This window comes from Protomyctophum bolini (genome assembly GCF_963924005.1).
Source record: "Protomyctophum bolini genome assembly, chromosome: 17".
In the NCBI taxonomy this organism is placed as follows: Eukaryota; Metazoa; Chordata; class Actinopteri; order Myctophiformes; family Myctophidae; genus Protomyctophum; species Protomyctophum bolini.
In genome coordinates this window covers 17,347,118-17,370,206 of record NC_137878.1, presented here as the reverse complement: position 1 = coordinate 17,370,206, position 23,089 = coordinate 17,347,118, and the positions used below count along the sequence as shown (strand labels likewise).

General features: G+C 40.3%; 1 protein-coding gene across 2 annotated transcripts; it reads left to right on the top strand.

Annotated features, from left to right (window-relative positions):
- Positions 1 to 1,779: 1,779 nt before the first annotated feature.
- LOC308331334 (putative C-mannosyltransferase DPY19L4) lies at positions 1,780 to 20,647 on the top strand. 2 transcript variants are annotated; one of them, XM_080786729.1, is made up of 19 exons: positions 1,780 to 2,196; positions 2,507 to 2,725; positions 2,853 to 2,977; positions 3,067 to 3,157; positions 3,345 to 3,466; positions 3,757 to 3,902; positions 5,045 to 5,168; positions 5,317 to 5,451; positions 5,752 to 5,883; positions 6,943 to 7,044; positions 7,359 to 7,432; positions 7,664 to 7,822; positions 8,457 to 8,576; positions 9,411 to 9,531; positions 10,106 to 10,162; positions 10,703 to 10,785; positions 14,552 to 14,681; positions 18,016 to 18,174; positions 18,345 to 20,647. In XM_080786729.1, the coding sequence occupies exons 1-19, from the start codon at positions 2,124 to 2,126 to the stop codon at positions 18,507 to 18,509; spliced, it is 2,337 nt and encodes a 778-aa protein (XP_080642855.1). In that variant the 5' UTR covers positions 1,780 to 2,123; the 3' UTR covers positions 18,510 to 20,647. The 2 variants fall into 2 exon arrangements, with proteins under 2 accessions (XP_080642855.1, XP_080642856.1); XM_080786730.1 differs by lacking the exon at positions 7,664 to 7,822.
- The last annotated feature ends 2,442 nt before the right edge of the window (positions 20,648 to 23,089 follow it).

Genomic DNA, 23,089 nt, shown 5'->3' with positions numbered 1-23,089 from the left:
CGGGTACCGTCGTAAAGTCGTCTCTTCGGTGCTACTGAAAATTTCTGACGAGCCGAAATCATTTTGGAGGAGTATGAATCGGCCCTTAGCTGGCTCCTTTCCAGGCGAAGAAGCAGCGGCTCTACTCCGCGTCTCCCCCGTGCGACTGAACTTCTCCCCTATCTCTAAGTGAGATGCCAATTGCCAGCCACCCGTCGGAGAAAACTCATTTCGGCTGCTTGTGTTCGTGACCTTGTTCTTTCGGTCATGACCCACACTTCATGACCATAGGTGAGCGTAGGAACGAAGATTGCGCGGATAGACTGAGAGCTTTGCCTTCTGACTCTTTTCGTCACAACAGTGCGGTACAGACTACAATACCGCCATTGGCATTTCACATTGGAAGAGTGGGCACCTCTGTGTTAAATTGGCTATTTTTTCCAAAATGTAAAAAATAAATACAAAATGATTTAATTTGGATAATGGTATTGGATATATTGTAAAGGTTGTCACATTATTAATCCCAACGGGATTTTCTTTTAAGGTTTGGACTTTATTCCCAATAGGAATAAAGTCTGTAGAACCATGAAAAGTTGCATTTTTAATTTTTAAATTTCTGAACTGAACTAGTTCATGTAGAAAGTTAACTTTCCCAAGTTTCCCAACACTGGAGAAATGCAAAGTTGTGAGTGTGACTGGTGATTTTATAGCCTTTGGTCAGATATCTGACATGACGTGGATGTTTTTATTGTAAGAATACTTTTTATAAACATGGTTTCTATTCTGCTTTCTTTTACCCAATTGACAGAAAATGGATCAGCATATAAATGTACACCGGTATGAATGTATAGGCCTATAACTACCGTTTTTGTTTGAATAATACAGTGGTAACCTGAGTACAGTACCTGACTCTGCCAGATGGAAGACAAGCTTGCTTCACAATCACTTTAGCTTTTTTTTCAGTGGCTGTGTGAACTTGAATCAATACCGACACCATCTGGCGGAGTCAGGTTAAAGGACCACTTTTCAATCTAGCCTCCATATAATTAGTCACTATAATGTTCATTATAAAATGACACAATTTTTTCCTACTCATTCTGTGTCTCATGGGAGGGCTGTGGACAGTGGGCAGTTCAGAAACCCGTCCACCAGTGACATCATCGATGGGGAATCCACTTAAGCTAATAGAAACTGTAGGCTTTTTCTATTCCTGAAAAAGTTTCAATACGATAATATTGGAAGTCATCGTTGGCACGATAAATGTGTATATATATTTTTTTAATATGGTTTAAAAAAATCTGCCCTCTTATGAGACAGATGGGGAAAAGATATTTTATCTTGAAAAGTGGTGAAGCAGTTCAAAAGCTTTGGTGGCTTTAGAACTGCTCAGAGCCATACTATACTCTGGAACTGCTTGTTTCAAAATATATTTTGCTGTTTTGAATCTTTGCATCTCCTTGTTATTAACTTATGTACTTTCAAAATATATTTTGCTGTTTTGAATCTTTGCATCTCCTTGTTATTAACTTCAAAATAGCTCTAAATCTAATGCCTTTGCAAAGTCATTAGAGCTATGGACCACCGGTAACAGGAGCGCTCGCCCCTTTTCCATCTCGCCCCACTACTCTACCTAGCTGTAAATAACAAACATAATTCATGTTTGTGATCATTTGAAAGTTATCATATTAATTTTAATTTATCATTGTTAAGTTCAGTTCACTCTGTGAACCAATCAAAGATTTCTTCTTCGCTTCTTCTATTTGCACCCGCAACTTCCGCCATGTCCTGTGGTGATGTTTTGACTTTGTGGAGCACAGTCTGTCTTGTCTGTCAGACATGTATATCCATCTACCGTATATATGAATTTATCTATGGTATTATGTGAACTGTAGAACGCCCGGGAACGAGGTTTGCATGTTCCTGCTTTGAGGAGCTGTCTTTAATGTATGTAACTGATGCGCCGAGCTCTTGTAGTTTACTTGACGTTTCCACAACAAGGCAGCTAGCAGGCAGCGCAGCTAACCGCTTCCTTCCTGGAGGAACACTGTTTATTCATAGCAACACCACCATAGACTTTACACTAGCAGCCAGCTAGCATGCTGTTGTCTGGTCATATCGGGCGACTTGGGCTTTAATTTCCAGTCATGACTGAGTTAAGATATCGGAAAACTGAAAAGCTTGGAGGGGAGGAAGATGAGGACTCGTACACTACTACAAGTAAGTTGACTATCAGTAAAATCCTTTTAACTTTGAGAGTGTAACCAAGTGGGTGGAGCTATTTATATTTGTATTTATTAATTTACATTTCTATTTCACAGTATGTATAATGGGTACATTTCAAATGAAAGCACAAGTTAATACAAAAACTCATTTTAAGACTTGTTTACAAAAGGGTCCACCATTTCATCAATTCATCAGAACATTTAAAGACATACAAATACACTTGAAAATACTTTAATTCTTGGTACTAATTATATGCTATAAGTAAAGGAAAGGACCCTGAACTACGGTGTCTGGTGTGGTGCAGATGTGAATGAAGGTCCATTGAGGGTAAACCCACAGGAGGATGTGGGAAGTGTCTTAGCAGCTGCAGCTGGCATAGAGGTGAAGGATAAGGAGGAGGTGAAGGATAAGGAGGATGTGAAGGTGGAGGATGACGGGGAGGTGGAGAATGAGGATGCTCAATCTAAAGAAGAGGCCGCCAGCAATACGTTGACTGCTAAAAGTTCCAGCGGCACCTCCAGTGGTAAGTATATATGTCGTTGACAATATATTCCAGGCTTTTGTATTCAAAGCAATAGTTGAAATTTTGTGAACATAATAATCACTACAACAGGCAATGTCACTGCCATCATTATCTCTTCACTTCTCAGCGGTGATTCTTCAGCGGGTGGTGAAACTGTTCTTTGGGTGTCTGGCAGCGGTTGCATGCGGCATGCTTTACGCTGCTTACCTCTCGGCCTACCATGACAGGAAGTTTTGGTTTTCAAGTAGACCGGTAGGTTGTATTATTTTCATCTGCCATGTCACCTGACTGCAACTTCCACATTTGACTGCATGTTGCTGTTGTTTTGTCCTGCACCTCAGGAGTTTGAACGTGAAATCACCTTCCAGGGAGGCAGTGGTCTCTATTATTACTACTACAAGCACATGCTGTCAGCACCAACTTTCGAAAGAGGTGCAGTCATTTCTTCTCTATTGAATATACTGCTAGAACAAAATGTTAAAAGATCTATTGTTTTGGCTCTCCTGAATTTGAATGATCTTACCTCTTTATAGGCTCATTTTGAAACCCTGAATGTGCACTACACACTGCTTTCTCTTTCTCGGTTTGTGTGGGTTCTTAACCTCATGGTGTTTTTCAGGGTTTTATGAGCTGACTGTAGATAATAGGACAGTTGCTGGTCAGACCATTAATGTAGTGGAGCGGCTGTCTCTGTACCCAGAGGTCATCACCAGCTTCATCTACAGAGTCACAGAAAGCCAGGTCAGTCCAGTGCCTCTCCAGGTAACACGGGTCGCAGTTACTGTACATCTCTCTAGACTTGTTAGACATTTAATTTGTGACATACTACTGGTAGCAGCTTACCCCATAAGACTTAGTGTATTATAGGGCTGTGTGTTGACACTGGTAAAATGAGTCACAATTAGACAAATGTGACATCATGGAAAAATAAAAAGTGACTTTGTATAATGTATACTTTAATTGTACATGCTTAAATTTGTGTGTGTGGAAAAACTTGAGATGTCAGAGTATTCTCTTCCTGCATCCACCAGGACTTGATAGAGCCCATTTATTTCTACATCGGAGCAGTATTAGGCCTTCAGGCGGTCTATGTCACTGCCCTGTTCGTGTGTAGCTGGGTGATGAGTGGTAGCTGGGTGGCAGGTATGCTGGCTGTTGCCTGGTATGTCATCAATAGGTGAGTGGAATCCCATTTGGTCATTTTATCATTTCCACCTGCAACTGTTTGCTGCACTTTAGCATACAAACCTGAGAACCTCATTCCTGTTTTATGAGAAAACATATTCAATTAAATTTTTAGAATTCATTTCCCTTATTGGCCCAGTCCTTTATATCCAATTCATAACTGTTGTAGTCACCCCCCGTGAGCTGCTCAAGGAAGCATACTAGTAGCCTGGCTAATAGCCAGACTCAAATCACACTGTCATGTGGTATTTGAGTCTGGAGATGCTGTGTATGGATCTTGTTTCCCGGGGGGCAGGTTCAAACATTTTCTCTTTGATGCAATTGGTCAGAGCTACTGTCAGTCAAAGGTCTCAAGCATTGAACGTCACTGTACCAAAGCCCGCCCATATTGCATACCGTGTCCCGATTGGCCACACCAGTTCTCTGGTGTAGGAAATGGGCGTACAATTGAGCCTCTCCCGACCGTAATCCGCCGGCAGGCAATTTATTTTTACCAACGGCTGATTCGATCTGGCTTATTAGCCAGGCTAGCATACTAGGGCCTTTACTGTTCCTATTCCTAATATATGTAAACGACATGACATCAGCTTGTGACTGCAACTTGTTCCTGTTCGCAGATGACTCAGCACTGCTGGTCTCGGACAGGAACAAACTGCAGGTTGAAAAGGCCCTCAGCTCTTGGTACCACAGCACCTCAGGCTCAAAGGCCCTGAAAACAAGGCTCCAGACTTCCCAAAACAAACTGGTCAGGCTGCTACTTGCCCTCACCGAACCCACCTCACCCCTGCCCACTTTTACAGGCTGGAATGGCTTAAGGTTGACGACAGTACAGCATCTTGCAATGGGTCTGGTCCACAAGGTTCGATACACCACCAAGATACCCATGTACCTGTCTAAATACTTCCTTAATGTCAACGAAGTCCACACCCACAACACCAGAGGGAGTTCAACAAACCCATGTGCAACCCAGATTCGGCACAAAAAGGGACTAAATTCATTTCGCTCCTATGCCACCAAAATGTGGAACGCCCTACCAACAGAAACAAAATAGAAATTGTAAAGTGTCAATTTCGGGGAATGCATGTATTTACTTTTGCAGGTGTACAACAATATTTATTTTATTTACCATCCCAGATCAGATACAACCAAAGTGGACTATGCCATTCCTCTGCGAGAAAACTGGGCTCTGCCTTACTTCTCCTGTCAAGTGGCAGCTTTGACAGGATTCCTTAGTAACAACATCAGCTCTGCCACAGAGGTGAGTGTCTCGTTATCTTGATCTATCTTTATTATTATCTTAACCACTATTAACAATATTTTTATATTTTTATTTAGAATGTATATCCACTGCTAACCTTTGAAGACTTACATTGAAATATATATATTATTTCTCTTCAATCCTCTAGATGTTCTGCTATCTTTCTATGAGTGCCACCACATTTATCTTCCTTCTGGTCTGGGAACACAGCCATTATGTGCTCTTCTTTCAAGCCCTGGCTCTCTTCCTGCTGGACTCCTTTGACCTGGTTCCAACCCGCAAAGTAATAAGCTCCTTACATTTCTCCCACCCTGTTATTAAGAATACATTTCATAACTCGTTAAATACCAAACCCACCTCCATTATGATATTGTTCCCTTATTGAAAGTCCTTTGTTTAGATTGTGAAATATTTTATTTTATATAATCAAAAATTGTTGTCACTTTCATTACAAGGACTTGTGTGTAAACAATAAAAAATGTGCACACAGCCTATGACTTAGAAGGGCCTATACAATTTCCAAATGTGTTCTCTCTCTCTCTCTCTCTCTCTCTCTCTCTGTGTCTAAATCTATGATGCACAGATGGCTGACATTCACAAAGTGTACTTCAGTGCCATGTTCCTGGCTTATGTGTTCCAGTTCCAGAACCCCGTTCTACTCAGCTCCCCTATGCTCAGCCTCCTGATAAGCTCAGTGCTTGCGAGGTACTTTCAGGTAGAGTTAGATCCTCTCTCAACCATTGCACAGTAGTTGACATGGATAGACGACATCGCTTTTTTTATGATTTATATTTTTTATTTTGCTTTTTCATTTTATAACATTGACAGAACTGAGGGCAGATGAAAAAATAGCAACAAGAGAAAAATGAAGACAAAACTAACAGACAAATAAACAAAAGACGGTTTGCATTGCACCTCTGCCAAAATGAAGCCTCACTCACTCAGTTCACAATACGCTTACGTGACAGGATGAATGTACAATATATTTATGTGTCACACCTACGTGCCTGGTCTCTGCTATTAATGCCCAAAGAGGGTTGAAACCCTGGGTCGGCCCAAGCCCCCTCTACCTAAGCAGAAGGACCCCAGAACTAGCCCAAGACCTCACACCCCCAGATATAGGTAACATTTCCCCCATTTCAATTGGAACGTCTCTGGTCTGTTTTGCCTCCCATATGCTGCAGCCTCTTTAAAACCTGTCTGATTCTAATGTCCAGATATGACAGACGACATCTAGGCATTTATTTATTTTTGTCTTTATATCTGTTTGTTGCTGAGAGTAAATGTATCTCGAGTCACCCATTCGTTCATTAAAGAACAAACATGGGGAACTTCATCCTGATGAAGGTCCCTATGGAACCGAAACGTTGAATAGTTTATGAAGGAGAGAAAAGTGCACAAGAATGTATACATTCTTTCTATTAACATATCTATCCTTACAAATGAATCCACCAAGCTTTAGAAATCATTATGCTGTCTAGACTTACCAACAGCAAAACTACCATCACATAATTTTGTGATGTGCATGGCTACCATCAGACCAGGGTAATGTTGTTTTCAAATCATCTCTAGGTGCGGGTGCACTTCCTCTGAGTGCGTATTAGTCTACTGGAAGCCCCCATAGGTCCCATGTTAGACCCAGAAATGTTCCTCCCGACAGCAACGATATTCAGGTTTGCAATCGGGACCTTCTGGATGTGGGGAGGTAGTGCTTAGCATGGAGCCACTCAAGTACCTTTGCAATTTGCATTTATTGTTCTCCATTTCTGTTCAGAAAAACATGAAGACAGGGACCCTGATGGCTAGATTGAGGAAACTGTTCCTGCATTTCTACTTGGTTTTTACCACAGGAATCACCTTCAGCTATTTGATCAAGGTATACTTAAAAACAGGGATGCTGTATTTAATATTGTGCTACATCAGTTGGGGGCAGTCTGACTGCTTCTGTCTGTACAGGTTGCATGTTTTCGGTAACACTTGTGTTACCCAAACCACACCAATGCATCACCTTGTAGTTAACATGTAGTTGCAAGCAGCCATTGAATTATTGAACCAATTGAATCACTTGCGCCGACGTGCAACAGGACATACTATATCACATCGCTGGGACGAACGCTAAAACCGCTTTTATAGTGTCTCGACCCATTTGTGTGGTTTGGCCTTAAATAGTGACTGTTTATTCATTCACAGAAGCTTTTACCAATCAATGAAGATGACTTCATATTGAAGTTCCTTGAAGCAAAATTTGGGATGATCTCAACAACGTGAGTGGCACTGGCAACATTTGTATATTTATGTTGCATGTCTTCCCATGCTTCCCTGTTGAAGTACATAGGAAAAAATACTGCAGCCATTTTTATTATATCAGTACACCCCTTCTATTATAGTATGTGTCCCTATCACTTTCACATCTCTACCGTATATATCCATGACTCTCAATATCTCTCATTTAGCATTTTTTATATCTGTAATAATCAAATATTTATTTCTCTAAGTGACTTTGTCACCAACCATTTGCTGTGCCAAGAGGGTTTCCAGACCCCCACTCAGGACCTGTTTCTGCGGCTGACCCAGGCCTCAGTGCTGCCTTTTTACATCCTGGTTCTCATGGTCTGCTTGCTGTCCACCTTGCAGACCATCTACAGAAGACTTAGGTTAGAATCTGCAGTAAACCCATGACGTTGCTCTTGTTTTTAGGGATGACATGACCATACTGGGGTCAGTGCGTCTCATTTTCTGTTCACAGCCATTTTCATCAGCCATTTCTATTTTTTAGGTGCGCTAGCCCCTCGTATATTCAGCTATAGTGTAGATTCTTGTCCTAACACAAACATTAAATGCCATTGACAATAAATGGAGAATTTACGTCATATGTTTCTGAGCAAATCTGCTATATTTGTGTTAATACAAACATTAAATGCCATTGACAATGAATGGAGAATTTATGTATATATGCTGTGGACGAGCAAATCAGCTATTTTGTCCTAACATTTTGTCCTAAATTCCCATTGACAATATCATCATACATCATGAAGTTGTATGATGATAAGAGCGCCCCTCACTTCACACAGGTGTGATTGTTATTTTTTGCATCCCAAAGTCGGCCTGAAAATGAAGGCCTGGCCGTACCTGGGCCCTAACTGGGCTGGCCTTATTATTATTATTCCATATATGGGCATTCTCAGACCTGTTGTGTAAAGGGCGTCTTACTATATTGTTATTGCTCAGAGCACCCCTATCCAAAGTTACATTTATGTAATAATACTGTATATTTTAAATCTTTTTCAGTGGCCAGCCAATGAAAACCGACCTCAAACTTGAGGATGGGCGAATAGGGGAGCAGCCTGAGGTCATCTATCATGTTTTCCACTCGCTGCTGTTTGGAGGACTGGCTATGGTTTTTGAGGGGTATGTTTACGCAGACAATCCTGACTGTTTAGGACGCAACCTGCCCTTTCCTCACAATACTTTCATCAGTGAGTGACATCAGTGTGTTGTGTTCATTTGGACCACACGCAAGTAGGGGGGACGAGGATTTACTATTCTGTGCCTATTGGGTTGCAACTCGGACGGTGCTGAGTCAGCTCAAGTGAACTTCGCAACGTTCGACTCGGTGGTGGCTCAAGTTTGCTTGAGACGTTGCGCCGCCGTCGCGGTCTAGTAGTAGCGGAGTGCTCCCTAACCCTCACTGGTGAAGTATTGGGAGGAAAAGGCAGTACACGTTTAGGACACTTAGGGCTGTATTTTGCGTGTCTTAAGTACCAGGTCTTATTACCTAACTTGAGTAAACTAAAGACCTGGAGGCGTGATCAATGCTCTTTGGCCACTCAGCATAGCCAAATGGCATTGATCACGCCTCCAGGTCTTTAGTTTACTCAAGTTAGGTAATAAGACCTGGTACTTAAGACACGCAAAATACAGCCCTAAGCCTGAAGGGGGATCAAACTAGGGACCTTATATAAACCTTTATTAGATAGACCTTTATTGATTGCAGTTGTCAGTGGCAGTACAGCAGTAATGAAACACGGCACAGATAGAGAAAATGTAGATACAATTAAGGTTAGCAAAGTTTAAAAATTAAATAAAAAACTTCTGCTTTAAACAATATCCATTGTTTTTTTTTTAATTGGTATGTTTTAATTTATCGTATCAGTGTAGTATTGTCTATATTTTATATTCACCATAAATGGCAGCAAGATGCAGTCGTTAATGGTTGATTTGTTAACTTTCTTTGCCATGCAGGATGAAGTATTTATGGGCCCCATACGTCTGTATGTTCACAGCGTTTGGTGTGTGCTCTCCAGAACTCTGGATGACTATGTTCAGGTGGCTCAAACTCAAGTCCATTCATCCTGTTGTGCTGGTGAGACACGTTGAATGCCATTCTAGTGGTGACTGGTCTAATATGTATTCCTATTTGATCAAAGTTATTTTGCACTTGTAATACTCAGTTTTACGCATTCATGCAGCAGACTTAAAGCTTTATGTTCTGCTTTACTTTTGGTCTTTTTATGTTTCGTAGATAGGATTGATATTTTATGTTGCACTGCAAGTGGCTGAGGCGGAACTGTATTTTACTATTTCATATTCTTTATGTACAGTGTGTAAGTACTACAAAGTGATTCTTAAGCTACACTAACTTTTTAGTGACTAAATCATGACTAATCTGTATGGTAGAGTCAGTAGACGACGGTATGTTAATACAATAAGACTTACACAATTGGGGTGGTTGACGGTTGTATTTCTTTAGTGGTTGACAATCCAAATTCAATTCTTCCCTAAGCAAACAGACAGGATGTATTAGCTTAGTGGTAATAACCTTAATCACTTGCGTGGTGGACCGGGGTTCAAATCCAGGTTAGGACATGAAAGTTTGTAGGTTTAAGGTACCTCCTTGCTGTTAAGAGTGAAGTATTGTCTTATTTGTCTCTCTGCAGGCTCTGATATTGAGTACAGCAGTGCCGACCATCATTGGTTTCAGTTTGTGGAGAGAGGTGAGGGCTGATCCTTATTAAGGCCTGACATCGAAATTTAAAAAATGTCTTCTAAATCATGACAGTTTTCTGAAATACCTAATTTTCTATATCAGTGGTACTCAATATTTGATGTCAAGGACCCCCAGAATTATCTGTAATTGGTCACTGACCCCCATCTGAAAATATGCTGTTTCAGGGACCCCCCAGAAGCAAAGATTTGAGTTAAAACGTTCAGTCTGAAAGAATTCAAAGATTTGTGACCACATTTTCACGATTTTTCAAAAATAGCAGACAGTTAAGACAGCACCGAGTGCCACGCTATGAGCTTGTAGATCTGCTATTTTTCAACAGCTAAAGCGTAACATAATGCTATAAACACCAAAAGGGGTTCCCGCCCAAAATGGGTTAGGTTAATAAGCAGAATCATCTTTATTGTTCGGTTTATTGTTTCACCTTATTCCCGCATAATATTCACGTTCTGTGTGGATGTACTTATAAATGCTCAATACTTGAGCATTGCAGTGTCTTTATCTCATTTGCCTTCCCCTCCCTCTGCAGTACTTTCCACGTGTGCTAGCAGAGCTGAATGAACTTCAGGAGTTCTATGACCCAGATACAGTAGAGCTGATGACCTGGATCACGTAAGTCATCAACATCATCCACTATATACAAGGCATGAAAGAATGCGTTGTTTTTTAAAACATTATTGCATCATTCAGTCCACACTAGGGTTTAATGCCGGGATCTCGGGATTACGGGCCTCCCGGGTATAGGGCACGCAAATTCCCGCCCGGAAATTTCTTCGGGACCCGTCATCCCCGGTTGTTGTTTTTTCTTGTTAGAAATTATACTAAAGGATTTTTCACACAGTGCGCATTCTTTCTCCTGATCTATGAGTGCTCAAATGTCCAATCTGAACCCTCCCATCATTTTCAAACATGTTTGATGATATTTATATGGAATTATGGATCACACTCAAGGGCTGTAACGGGGGAGCCAGCCGGTATTTAAATACCTGCGGGCAGGCACTGGTGGTCAAGATAAAATCAGCGGGACTCCGCGAATCCTGCATCGTCCCGCAATTAACCAGATACAGAGCTTATTATACACTTTAGCAAAATATGAATGTCTGAGGAGAACGTATAATTTCCTGTTTGCGCTGGACAAGCACCGAGTCACTCTCTCCAGAATTGTGTTGGACATCTTCAGGCACACTCCCAAAGCTGCTGCACCTGTCGAGAAGTGTGTTTTACCCATAGAGTATTAAAAGGAGGGTTTTACCGACGGAGCGAGGAGTTTCCTTTCCCCGTGATGGACATTGTCACTTCTAAACCCCTTTTTGCTTTTGCCTGCATGTGTGCGTCACTCAGCAATAACGTGAAACGGAACACAAACAAAGATGAGTATAGGCTACAATTTGTTTTATAATAACCACCAGCACGCAGCCCCCTCTCTCTCTCTCTCTCTCTCAATATAATAATCACTAATCATCAGTGTGCTGTGCTGGGCACTGGCCGTTCTGGCTATTTTAACACCCAATCGGACTTAGAAGTACAAAGCAGGATGATCACATTCTCTGCAGCGGAGAAGGGGACCCATAGCAGCACTAAAGGGTGAAAGACCTATAGCTAATGTGAAAGAAAGACGTGAGGTCGTTTATTTTCCCCCCCGTGCTTCGACAGTCATTAGTGCAAACTCCTTAAGTGTCACGTTTTCTGAATAGCGTAGTAGGCCTATAACATTATTCATATTTTAATTTAATAATTTTATTGCAGGCTATATTTCGTTCAAATAAAACGTTTTAAACCAAAGAATATCAATATTCTATTGAACATATTAAGTATCTATACATATAAATGCATTTTGGTGGGCACTTTCTTTTTCTTTTTCTTTTTTTTTCTGACGGGAATTCCTGCGGGAGCCCGGGAAAAGGTCCGCAAATGAATACAAATTAAAATGAGCCAAATCCGGGAAAATATTAAACCCTAGTCCACACAGGCCTGGGCTGTATTTGCTACGTCCAGACTATGAATTTGCTTTTAAGCTGTAGGTCGCAGTTTACTACACCTGCACCTGCATCTCCTGTCAGTCAGTCAGTCCTTCAGTCACGCTTCGTATATAGCATTTTCTATAACATTTCAGGAGTCCCGAGTTGGTGTTGGCTAGACCACACTCTCGCATCACAAACATTTTAATATCATGTTTGTCCTGATGACAACATGCCACATCACTCTGGTTTGTACGGTAATGATGTAATGACAGATTGACAGCCCTTTATTATATCCCTTCCCCCCCGTGTCTCTTCATCTGACATATTGTATTCAAGAGGCACTAACTAGTGGGAGTGTGGGACACTCATGTAGACCTTATATTGGACAGACATGATTGCAAATTGTGTCCTAGAGAGGGAGTTAGACATTATCAGATAGAGATGGAACATACGCATCGGAGCACCAGACAAACAACATTACAAACACTAAACCTGTATATAGGAGGAGCTAGCGCCCCTCAAAAATATATATCCATATACTTGGCTGCCATTCGATTTACTTCGTAAGTGCTCTAAACAAACATAAAAAAGTCCATATACTTTGCTACCATATCACGTAGTTTTCAAAAGCCATGCTTTGGAGGGGCTATCTCACCCCTGAAATAATTATTACTTCTAACACAACACATACATTTGAAGTTTCGAACCATTCCAGCGACATAACTACTTGTATGGGGATATTTATTCAAACATGAACAGAGTGCGTACCAAGCACAGCTTTCAAAACCAGAATAAGTGTGTAACACACCAAGAGGGTAACAACACGGTTACAGTATTGTTTGATTTACAATTACATTATCTAACTAACCAGGAAGACACCTGAGGGCGAGAAGCGACCTCGCCCTAAAGGGCCCGACGGCTGCCGGGCGTGGCTGCACAAATAACTTTGGGGCAGGCCCCTCTAGAGTTTAAATGGACAGATATCAGTCCGAAGGGAGACATCGAAGAGGAAGGATGGATGGGGAAGGATCAACATATGGTATGTCAGAACAGGTTCTGACATATATCCATATACTAATATTGATGACATCAGGGATCTCCATATATGGGCTTAATTGCGACAGCAGGTTGTATTTACTATATGATCCCTGATTTACTATCATCCCTGATGATGTTATAGTGATGTCATGAGACCTGGGCACTACAGTATATGGGGGCTTTCCCCATGCATGGGGATTTTGAGTGACAAAAACACAAGATTTCATAGTTAACCGCGACCTTTGGTCCCCGACGTTCAGGGCGTTATTATAATCTAACTAATAATATTCGTAATTACCTTCAAGTGGAAATCTCAGAAATTGATTGGGGTTTAATATGTTCCAAGGCACAAACACAAACTATCAATACTAGATTAAGACTAATTCAGTATAATTGGATAATGAGAACTTGCATAACCCCGGAGAAAGTAAATAAATTTGATCCAAACATTCCTGATTTATGTTATAAATGTGGGGAACATAAAGGTACACTGTTCCACTGCTTATGGGAATGTGAGGAGATTAAAACATTCTGGACGTCTGTGGTCCATTATGTCTCTCAGATTATGTCAGGTCCAGTTCCTCTTTGTCCTAAATTATGTATACTCAGTATTTATCCATTAAATTGTACACTAAATAGTAATGAAAAAATAATGACCGACCTTTGCCTTTTACAGGCCAGACGCTCAATTGCGCTATGTTGGAAGAATGTCAATGCCCCTACGATCGGCTTTTGGCTGAGGAACTTAACAACCAGTTTGGCACATGAGAAACTAACATAATGTAATTAGGAAGAAACCTGCGGTATTCTATAAGATATGGGAGAAGTTCTTGGACTTCATTAAGCGAGGTGATATTGAAGAGGCTTTGGATGTATAGTGGTTAACTGAGTAGTCAGCTGTGGGGTGGGGGTAGGGAACTGTGACGGACATTTTGTATTCGTTTGTTTAACTGTATGTAATGCGTTTTATTTTCGTTTTATTTTTCGTTTTGTCATTATTTCTTTATTTTTGTTCTGTATTTATTATTGTCAAAACATTTTGTGATAAGATTTTGTTTGTATTTGTGCTGCCATGGGGATGTGGGGGGTAAAAAATATATGTCAATTGTTTTGAATATACTTCTTTGTACTGTAAAGAAAATGAATAAACATATGTTTAAAAAAATATTATAATAATATTCGTAATTGTGTCCTCAAAAATTGAGGACGGATTTGGCGCCCTTTTATGCCCATCAGCCCATGTATGGATAATGATGATCTTACATGTATTGTTGCGCTGGGATTGGCTGGAAGGTGTGTCATTCTGCGCTGTGATTGGCTGAGCATCGAATAACTGTGTTGTAATTGTCTCCTCCCCCACCCACTCCTCTTCACTGCAGGAGACATGCGCCAATGGCAGCGGTGTTTGCTGGCAGTCCTCAGCTGCTGGGGACAGTGAAGCTATGTTCAGGGTGGTCTGTGACCAGTCTGCCCCTTTACTCAGACAGCCTGCTGAGGAGGAGTGAAGATGTGAGTACCACACACAGATTTCTTGCAAAATAACCAGGACCATATGGTACCCGGGTACCGCAAGTATTAGGCAGACAAAATAGTATTTTACAAATTTGTAAAATACTATATTTATATTTATTTATATATTACCGTATATTACCAAATAACAGCCCATGCTCAAATAGCACCAGCACCTAATAACGGCCCAGGTTCTGACACCATTTTGAGTAATAACCGCCTCCTTCAAATAGCCGCCCTCATTTATATTATATTATATATATTATATTATATTCACCGTGTTGAGTTTGCAGATCTCCACACGACCTCACAACAGCGCAACACCAGTCCTCCACATCCATAAAATAAATCTATAGGCTATAGTTTCACAAGTGCCTATGCAGCCTATGCACAACCAATTGTTTTAATGCAAAGTGGTATATATTCTGTGAAATGTTTATTGTCATCCGTGTCTACAAGTGTTTCATGACAGCGCTTTGTGAGCTTGCAGAGCAGATCATCCATTTTCAAGTCCTCATAGCACAATAAAAAGGTTGATATTTAAATCGTGCTATTCTCGCCAATCTTCAACAGATTGTTCTAATTCCAAATTCCGTGAAGTGTAAATTTTCATTGGGTGTATAATTCATGTTTTTTTATATGCTTTTATTAAATTATATGGAGTGAGATGCTATCGGCATATAATTCACGTGCACCGCATGGCTCTGCTTGACATTACATTTTCTATCGCCTGTAACCTAACCTGTGGGGTTTAGCCACTTGACTACACACAGTACTACAGTAGGCTATGTGTAGTGTAGGCCAATAAATTATGGTTTTATTCAATTGCAATCTACCGGTACGTAGGCCTACAGTTTATAATGAAATAATGTATTTGTCCGCTGCTTCCCCTTGCTCAATCAGAACATGTAGTGGTTACACCTGTGTGTTGATATGCTCCCTCTTACAATTAAATAAAAATGCATTGCCTGCTGTGTTTATTGTTTACCATACTAAAAAAAAAGATGACTGCATGGAACTGTATGTAACCAAATGATGGCCAGGTGCAGACCGGTGCAAAAAGCCGTGGCCGGTGTGCAAAGAAATAGCAGATCTACAAGCTCACAATGCGTCGAGCCTCGGCGCGTTGTGAGCTTGTAGGTCTTGTACAATATTGTTGCACTAAATTGGAGGAGGATGATGAGTATTGGTATAGCATTGAGATTGCTACAGTCAGGGTTCCCACAAGTTTAGTTCCCACAATTATTTTTTTAACAATTCATATTCTACAACATTTCCAAATTTATTTTTACCCCATTTCCAGGCCTATGCATTAATGAGTATATTGTAGTATGCTATCAATCCCCCCAAGCAACAACAACATGGAAAAAAGAACAGATGTTAAAAAAAAAAGTAACTAACACTATGTTGTTATTATTATTATGAAATGAAATATCCAAACATTTAAATTCCAAATTAGCTTTTCTAGGCCTGTATTTTAAAATTACAAATAATTCATTGAATTTCATGGCGGTAGGAACCCTGTACAGTATTATTATATGTTTTGTACAGTATACTTGTAAACGCTTTACTGTATGTACTGTAGCTTTGTTTTTTTTAGTAGTATTATGGTAATACCAGTTCCAGACAATATTTGCACTACATGTTACTGTATGTATATACTGAAACCAAATAATGGCCTTGTGCAGGCCGGTGCAAAATAACGGCAAATAACGGCCTAGGTCCTTATAAACGCCCAGGGTCCGAATCAATTTTGCATATTAACAGCCCGGGCTACTATTTGGTAATATACGGTATATAGAAATATAGAGAGCACCCACCCCAAAAAATGGATTGATGGACTTGTAGTAATGTTTTACTGTCTAGCATTCTAGCATACTGAGAAGCATTCTGCTGCTTATAACTGGTAAACACAACTCACAGCAACTGATAATACGAATCCTTCATATAGCACTGGTAAAAGACATTTTAGAGTCAAATCTGTGTCAGTTTATACAGACTGGTCTGGAGAGTTCTGCAAAGAACATAGAGAATACAGGGTTTACTGTATGCTTTCCTCACACAAAATTGATCAACTCAGCCAGTCACACAGGATGCTTTATATTCATCTCGGGTCAACATGTGGTATCAATTACAGGCCGACCTTTACCGAACCTAGACAATGAACATCCTAAACTACACATGGTCTCATGAACATCTGTCCTGGTCCTCATTGGTCATGTAGAGATAGTTTGCAAATGGATAGTATTGTTCAGCTCTAACAACAGAACAATGCATTGTTGCAAACCCATATTTAGACCTCAGGGCAATTCTAATAACGCCTTCTAAATCTACGTTTTCTGAAAAACTTCTAATATTTATTAAAATAATGTATGTTTCTATATACTGTAGATGACAACCTCTAAAGGGGTTCCCGGATTGAAAGGTATAGTTAAGTTACGTACCGGTATAGGGCCAGAGCGTAGGGAGTTTCGCTCAGAACGGGTTATTCTGATAGCCATTTTCCTGCCTACCAGTAGACTAGTAGGCTGCTGCTTAATTATCAAATAATTAAATACACGCTGTATGGTTTCTTTGATTTGGGTGTCAGCTGACAAAATACCTGTCCTCAAATCAAAATAATAATGGTCAGATCGCATAGCCTACAGACAGATTATTTATTTACTGTGGAGAGAACTGATACTCTTGTGGCATTTTCCCCCTCTCCCTGGTTCCATAAGGATATGTCCACATGTCTTCTCGTCAAGTAAGATGTAAACATTGAGAACTGTTTTGACGTGAGGGGAGGGGAGGCGCCTATGAGATCAGAGCACCCGAACATTTTCTAACGGCGAATAATAATAATACCGCCGTTGATCCAGAGCCATAGAGTAGAAGAGTTGTGACAAGTCAAAGATAGGAGAGATGGAAGATGGTGTACTGCAGAGACAGTGTACACACCAGCGTCACTGACAAGCAAACTTACGAACTACAGACTGGCAGCCAAGTAGCCTAGCATCCTACTAGCCTACATGTAGGCAGGAAGATGGCGCCCAAATAAGCCAAAATCCTACTGAACGCGTCACTACGCTCTCCCTCTATATGGGTTCTTGGTCTAAACGGGTTAAAGGTATTCTTGTTTTAGAACAAGCCTGGTCTGCTTGGCCTTTCTCACTGAAAATGCTCCCATTTCAAAGAAACACACCTCCACAAGTGGCAAGCAGTGTTATTTTTATTTTTTATGGAGATGAAAGGACTGAATTGAAGAGTTTTGTTTTTGTCATTTCACATGTTTCGTTGACATTGACAAATTATGAAACCTTACCAAACCCATTTATTTTTCCTTTCTTAACAGACTTACCAAGTTTACGCAATGAGGTCAGCAGAGGATGTCTACAAAATTCTAACCTCTCACAAGACAAACTATGTGATCATTGAAGAGGCACTTTGTAATGAGCTTAATCATAGCAAGGGCTGCAGGATCAAAGAACTGTTAGACGTTGCAAATGGACATGTGAGTACGGACATGTACTGTAACCCCCCCCCATTCTTAGTAGATATTAAGGTGCCCATTGTTAAAACATAACCATGTACAAATGCTGTAATGTATGAGGTACCGATATAATGATTACATTTATATCTTCTTTTTAACACTGACTGTCTCTATCTTCCTCTCCCAATCAGGTGGTGTATGACAGAGGGGAGATATATTCTTTCTCCAAGCACGGAAGGTTCTGCCAAGTGATAAAGTCTAACTATTCGCCTTACACAAACTACTTCACCAGAGTTTTCTGGAACCGCTCCTTTCATGTGTACAAAGTGAATTCTGTCATCTCATTCCAGTACTAATTACAAGTTACAGGGGTGTCAAACTACCGACCCACAAGCCTGAACTGGTCCGTGGGATGATTTTTATGGGAAGGGTAAAAAACATTACAAAATGTGTTGTACACACAATATTTGCATCCATTCTCTATCTTTCAGTGGCAACCACTCTCCTCGTGCCTCTGCCACACTGGCAAAGAGGCTGTTGTGTGTACATTGAAGACAGCAGTTACACTGTGCGTTAGCACCTACCACAAGGATTACAATTGCATTTTCTCATCCCTGTGAGGCAGAGAGAATAGTGTCCTTGCAGGAGATTTTTATTGTCAACTAAAAACTAAATTAAGTCATTTATTGCTTTCTCTATGAACACCAATATACAAATGCAGCTCAAATGGGAATAACGGTATTAGTGTGCTGATGCATCTTTGAATGTCACTGAGACATTTGTGGTTCTGGTACCACAGTGTTATGTAGTAACAGCCTGAAAATAGACAATGCCAGCTTAGTAATCAAAACATTTAGTTTTATTACAGGATGCCAATGGACTTGCCCATCAGCAATTTGAGGCTCTTTTTATCAGATTTGTTTTCTAAAGTAACCTTTTAATGTCTTACTGGCCACACTCATGCCCACTGGTTGAACAGAGTTGCTGTGCTCACACAGTTCTTTCAATTAAGCTACATCTGGAAATTTGACTATTCATGAACAACAGCTTGAATTGTGTTAGTATTATGATTGCAGATCGGAGATCTCCACCTATACAAACAAATGTTTGTATATGTCATGCCCCAATATGAAGAGCTGCCCAAAATACTGATTGCTAAGCAAAGTGATTAGAGACTGACTTATGAATCTAGAATTGTGCTGTACTCATCAGAGCAGAGTACCACTTGTACTCACTTTTGCTTCCCTCCAAACCCCCTTATTACTTAAAATGATGTACTGCCACTTGTTGGTGTGGTGAATCTAGATATATATCTTGGGAATACTGTGTCCATTACCCATTGATCAGCTTCAAATTTGGATAATTTCTTGGTGAATTTGTTTATCCTGTATGAATTCTAGGATGCCAGTTACTGAACAAACACTATAGCAATGATTACTATCGCAATGTAGAGCTACAGTATTTAACATTTTAACAAAAGAAATATCAACCCAAATTACCCTAGCAAAATCAAGATTGTGTTACAAAGTGCAGTGCCAAAGCCTATCAAAAATCAAAATATTTCTGTACATGTATAGACCATTAGGCTTCTGTCAGAAAGGCCATCGGATACTGCAGGTGGAAACTCCTATATATACACTTGACAAAGCATGAAATATATCTCTTAGTCCTAGACCAGAAATCAGTTGCCTAAGAATGTTAAAACATGAGTTTGACACCCCTTGCCTAACCAGTAACCACTGAGCCAAGACTGGATTTCATACCCACTTATGTGTGTCTCAAGTCACATGTCCATGTGTATCGGATGTTGTGCTTTAATGGGGTTTTTCCCATACTGGGCAGAGGCTCACACTGTATTTATTGGGTCCCATGTCATCACATTAGATTCTCAAGTATGCCATGTCTATCACTGTACTGTATTTTCTTTTCTTGGAGCTGTGACGGATTATGTAAAAGCAGATGTCAGTGTGCGATTATTATGTCCATGATTCAGTACAACTTTAATCTTTTTTTTAATGCAGCACATGTGTACAGAATGCACTGTGGGATTTTAAGATAGCTGCTTATAGTATTTTCTGCCTTTGTTAGGATGGTGTGTGATTGTTTGCTGCCTGTGGTGTGATGGTGTGTTCTGTAAAGGGGACATTGACAAACAGGATGAGCTGTGCTCACTCGGTAAATCCTAATTATTTATACTTTGACATGATTCTTATTTTTGGTATTCTGAGTCAATTAGTTTCATTTTCCGAGCATAATTCACAAGACACACAACCTGTGGTGATGTCAGGTTGAAAGCTACTAGACATGCAATTCTGTTGGTTGTAAAAAGAAAATGCACGGACCACTACTAGCAAAATGCCCTATGTCGAACAGTTCCAGAATCCTGACCTGATGTTTTGAAGGTTTAGTTTTCTGGTTTCTTGGCTTTGAGGGAGTGCAATCAAATTTAAATTTATTACTGCCCAATTACATACGAATAAAATGTACAAACTAACCTGCCTGTTGCATTTAATCATTTTATGATAACTTGACAGTTGACAATGACAAGGCCACTACATGCTATTTTAGGTGGTCACCCTTTTGTTTTTCAGTATAGGCCTACCTCTTGAGACCACCTAAAAGTGGAGAATGGGTGGGCCTACATCAGTGATACTCAACCTCAGGCCCGCGGGACCATTATGACTGGCCCACCAATGAAAATCTAAAAAAAAATCTGGAAAATGAAATAAAAATAAATAAATCTGAATGAAGTTATCTTTAATTACATTATTATAAGTAATACTATTAGAGTTGTACTATTACTCGAACGAAAATAAAAGCTTGGGGGGGGGGGGAGATGCAATGCAAATGAAAGACATATACTGTGTATTCCCTGACATAATTTTATAGCTAAACGGACAGAATTCTATTTTATTTGAATGATGAAACCCAGCTGCCATTAATAGTTGGAAATGGAAATTGCAGAAATGGAAATTGCGGAAATGGTGGAAATTGCGGAAATGCGGAAATGGAAATTGCGGAAATGGTGGAAATGGAAATTGAGGAAATTGCGGAAATGGAAATTGCGGAAATGGAAATTGAGGAAATTGCGGAAATGGTAATTGCGGAAATTGCTCTTCACTTATAGCTATCTATTTTCAGGTAGATTGTTTTATTTTACTCAGTCAGCCATATCACTACTCATTTTTTTTTCATGAAAAAGGTCATAGCTGGGTAATCTATTTTCAGGCAAATTGTGTTTATTGTATTTTATTTTACTCAGCCATAACAATTTATTTTCTGTTAACCAACTTGCTGGCTGGCAGGCAGGCAGACAGCTACTCATAGACAGGCAGACAGACAGACAGCTACTCATGGAGAATTGGACAGGCAGGCAGTCAGACAGCTACTCATAGACAGGCAGACAGACAGCATTGTACTTTGATACATTTTGCGAAAATAAAGCAATTGAAAGAGAGAAGTTATCAAGTATCATTAATGTCGTAATTTTATCTACTGGCCCCTGGCCCCTTGCCATTTTTGTAATGTGGCCCACAGGTAAATCTATTTGAATATCCCTGGCCTACATGATAGAGCTAAATTGTGTACTGTGATTTTAAGTACCGGTATTAAAACAGTTAGTTTAGAGATGCTAGTTCACACTGAGCCAATGTTACTGAGGTTAGTATTGACGTCACGTGTAGTCGAGTCGACACAGCAGAACTTCTACGCACCACCACCTTGTGGCACCACTTGCATTGCCATTTCATTTACCATAATCGTATTTGTTTTTAAAGGTGCGTCAGGGCGTGATGGTGGTACTTGATCGGTTGATCCCTTTAAACTTCAAGGGGTTGTGCAGTGAGTTGATTAATTGAGCCATTAAAAGTGTCAAACTAGTTCTGTACTTGTTAATTAGTGCTCTCTAATCAATGAAAGCATCAAACAAAGAGCCATTACTTAAGTTGTCACATCTGCGATCTTACCTATAGCCTACCTAAATTACCATATATTTGCAAGTGAAGCTTACTTTTTGCACTTAGGCCTATTGATAGGCCTTAAAGTGCTAGTTATCTACACTGTTATCTAGTAGTGTGTTAAAGTGTAGCGTTCTAATTTATTAATACGACATAACAGGTCATCATGGAATTGGAACTCCTGAACTCCTGCTCAGTCTTTTTATTTTACCTGATGTCAAATGGCTTTGCTTGACGTTACATCATGGGCACTTGGACTGTGTTGTTAATACTAGGCACATTAACACTGTATGCTATTAATTAACTAATTCATCTCATTATTTTGATGTTTGTTTGTCTTGTTTTCTGTACAAAAAAAGGCAACCTTACCTAAGAAAAACTTCCATCATTCTATTCCTACTGTAATAGCAGATTCGTAAATAGTTGTCTGGCTACGCGAGAGGCGAGACTACCGTGAAGTCAATCTGAGAATCCCATCGGCAAATAAAGGAAAAACAGCGCCCCCTGTTTTGAAGTTAACCGTAACACGTACGCACACACGCACTGTGTCATTTGTAACTTACTTACATAAAAACAACCACTAACGGAAGGTAATTTATTTATCGGGAGACTTATTTTTTTCGGTAATGGACTTGGACCTGATATATCAACCGCATCCATCCAGGTGATAGGTCTGTTGAAGGTTGCCTTATACCTATGCCTGGTGCCGTAGTCTCACGTTATGGAGCGTTTGGAAATCGCGGAGGCAACAGTCTGGTACCGCGAGACTACTGGTGACGCGAAGAACGTTGCATGCCATATTAGGGGCGGGCACAACCGCTTGGCGGCTTCCCTGATTGGCCAACCCAACCTGCCGGCCTCTAGGATTGGCCAAGCCGTGTGCCTCTGTACAGATAAAAGTAGAAGCGCGCGGTTTAAACCTTCAGTGTTCATCGCAATACTCGACCAGCTCTCACGGAATTGTTTTCGCTCATCATCTT

Coding starts and splice junctions, on each gene's coding strand:
- LOC308331334 (XM_080786729.1), top strand. CDS start 2,124: ATGACTGAGTTAAGATATCGGAAAACTGAAAAGCTTGGAGGGGAGGAA. Junction 5,884..6,942: donor TGCTTGCGAGGTACTTTCAG/GTAGAGTTAGAT, acceptor ATTTCTGTTCAG/AAAAACATGAAGACAGGGAC. Junction 7,045..7,358: donor CCTTCAGCTATTTGATCAAG/GTATACTTAAAA, acceptor ATTCATTCACAG/AAGCTTTTACCAATCAATGA.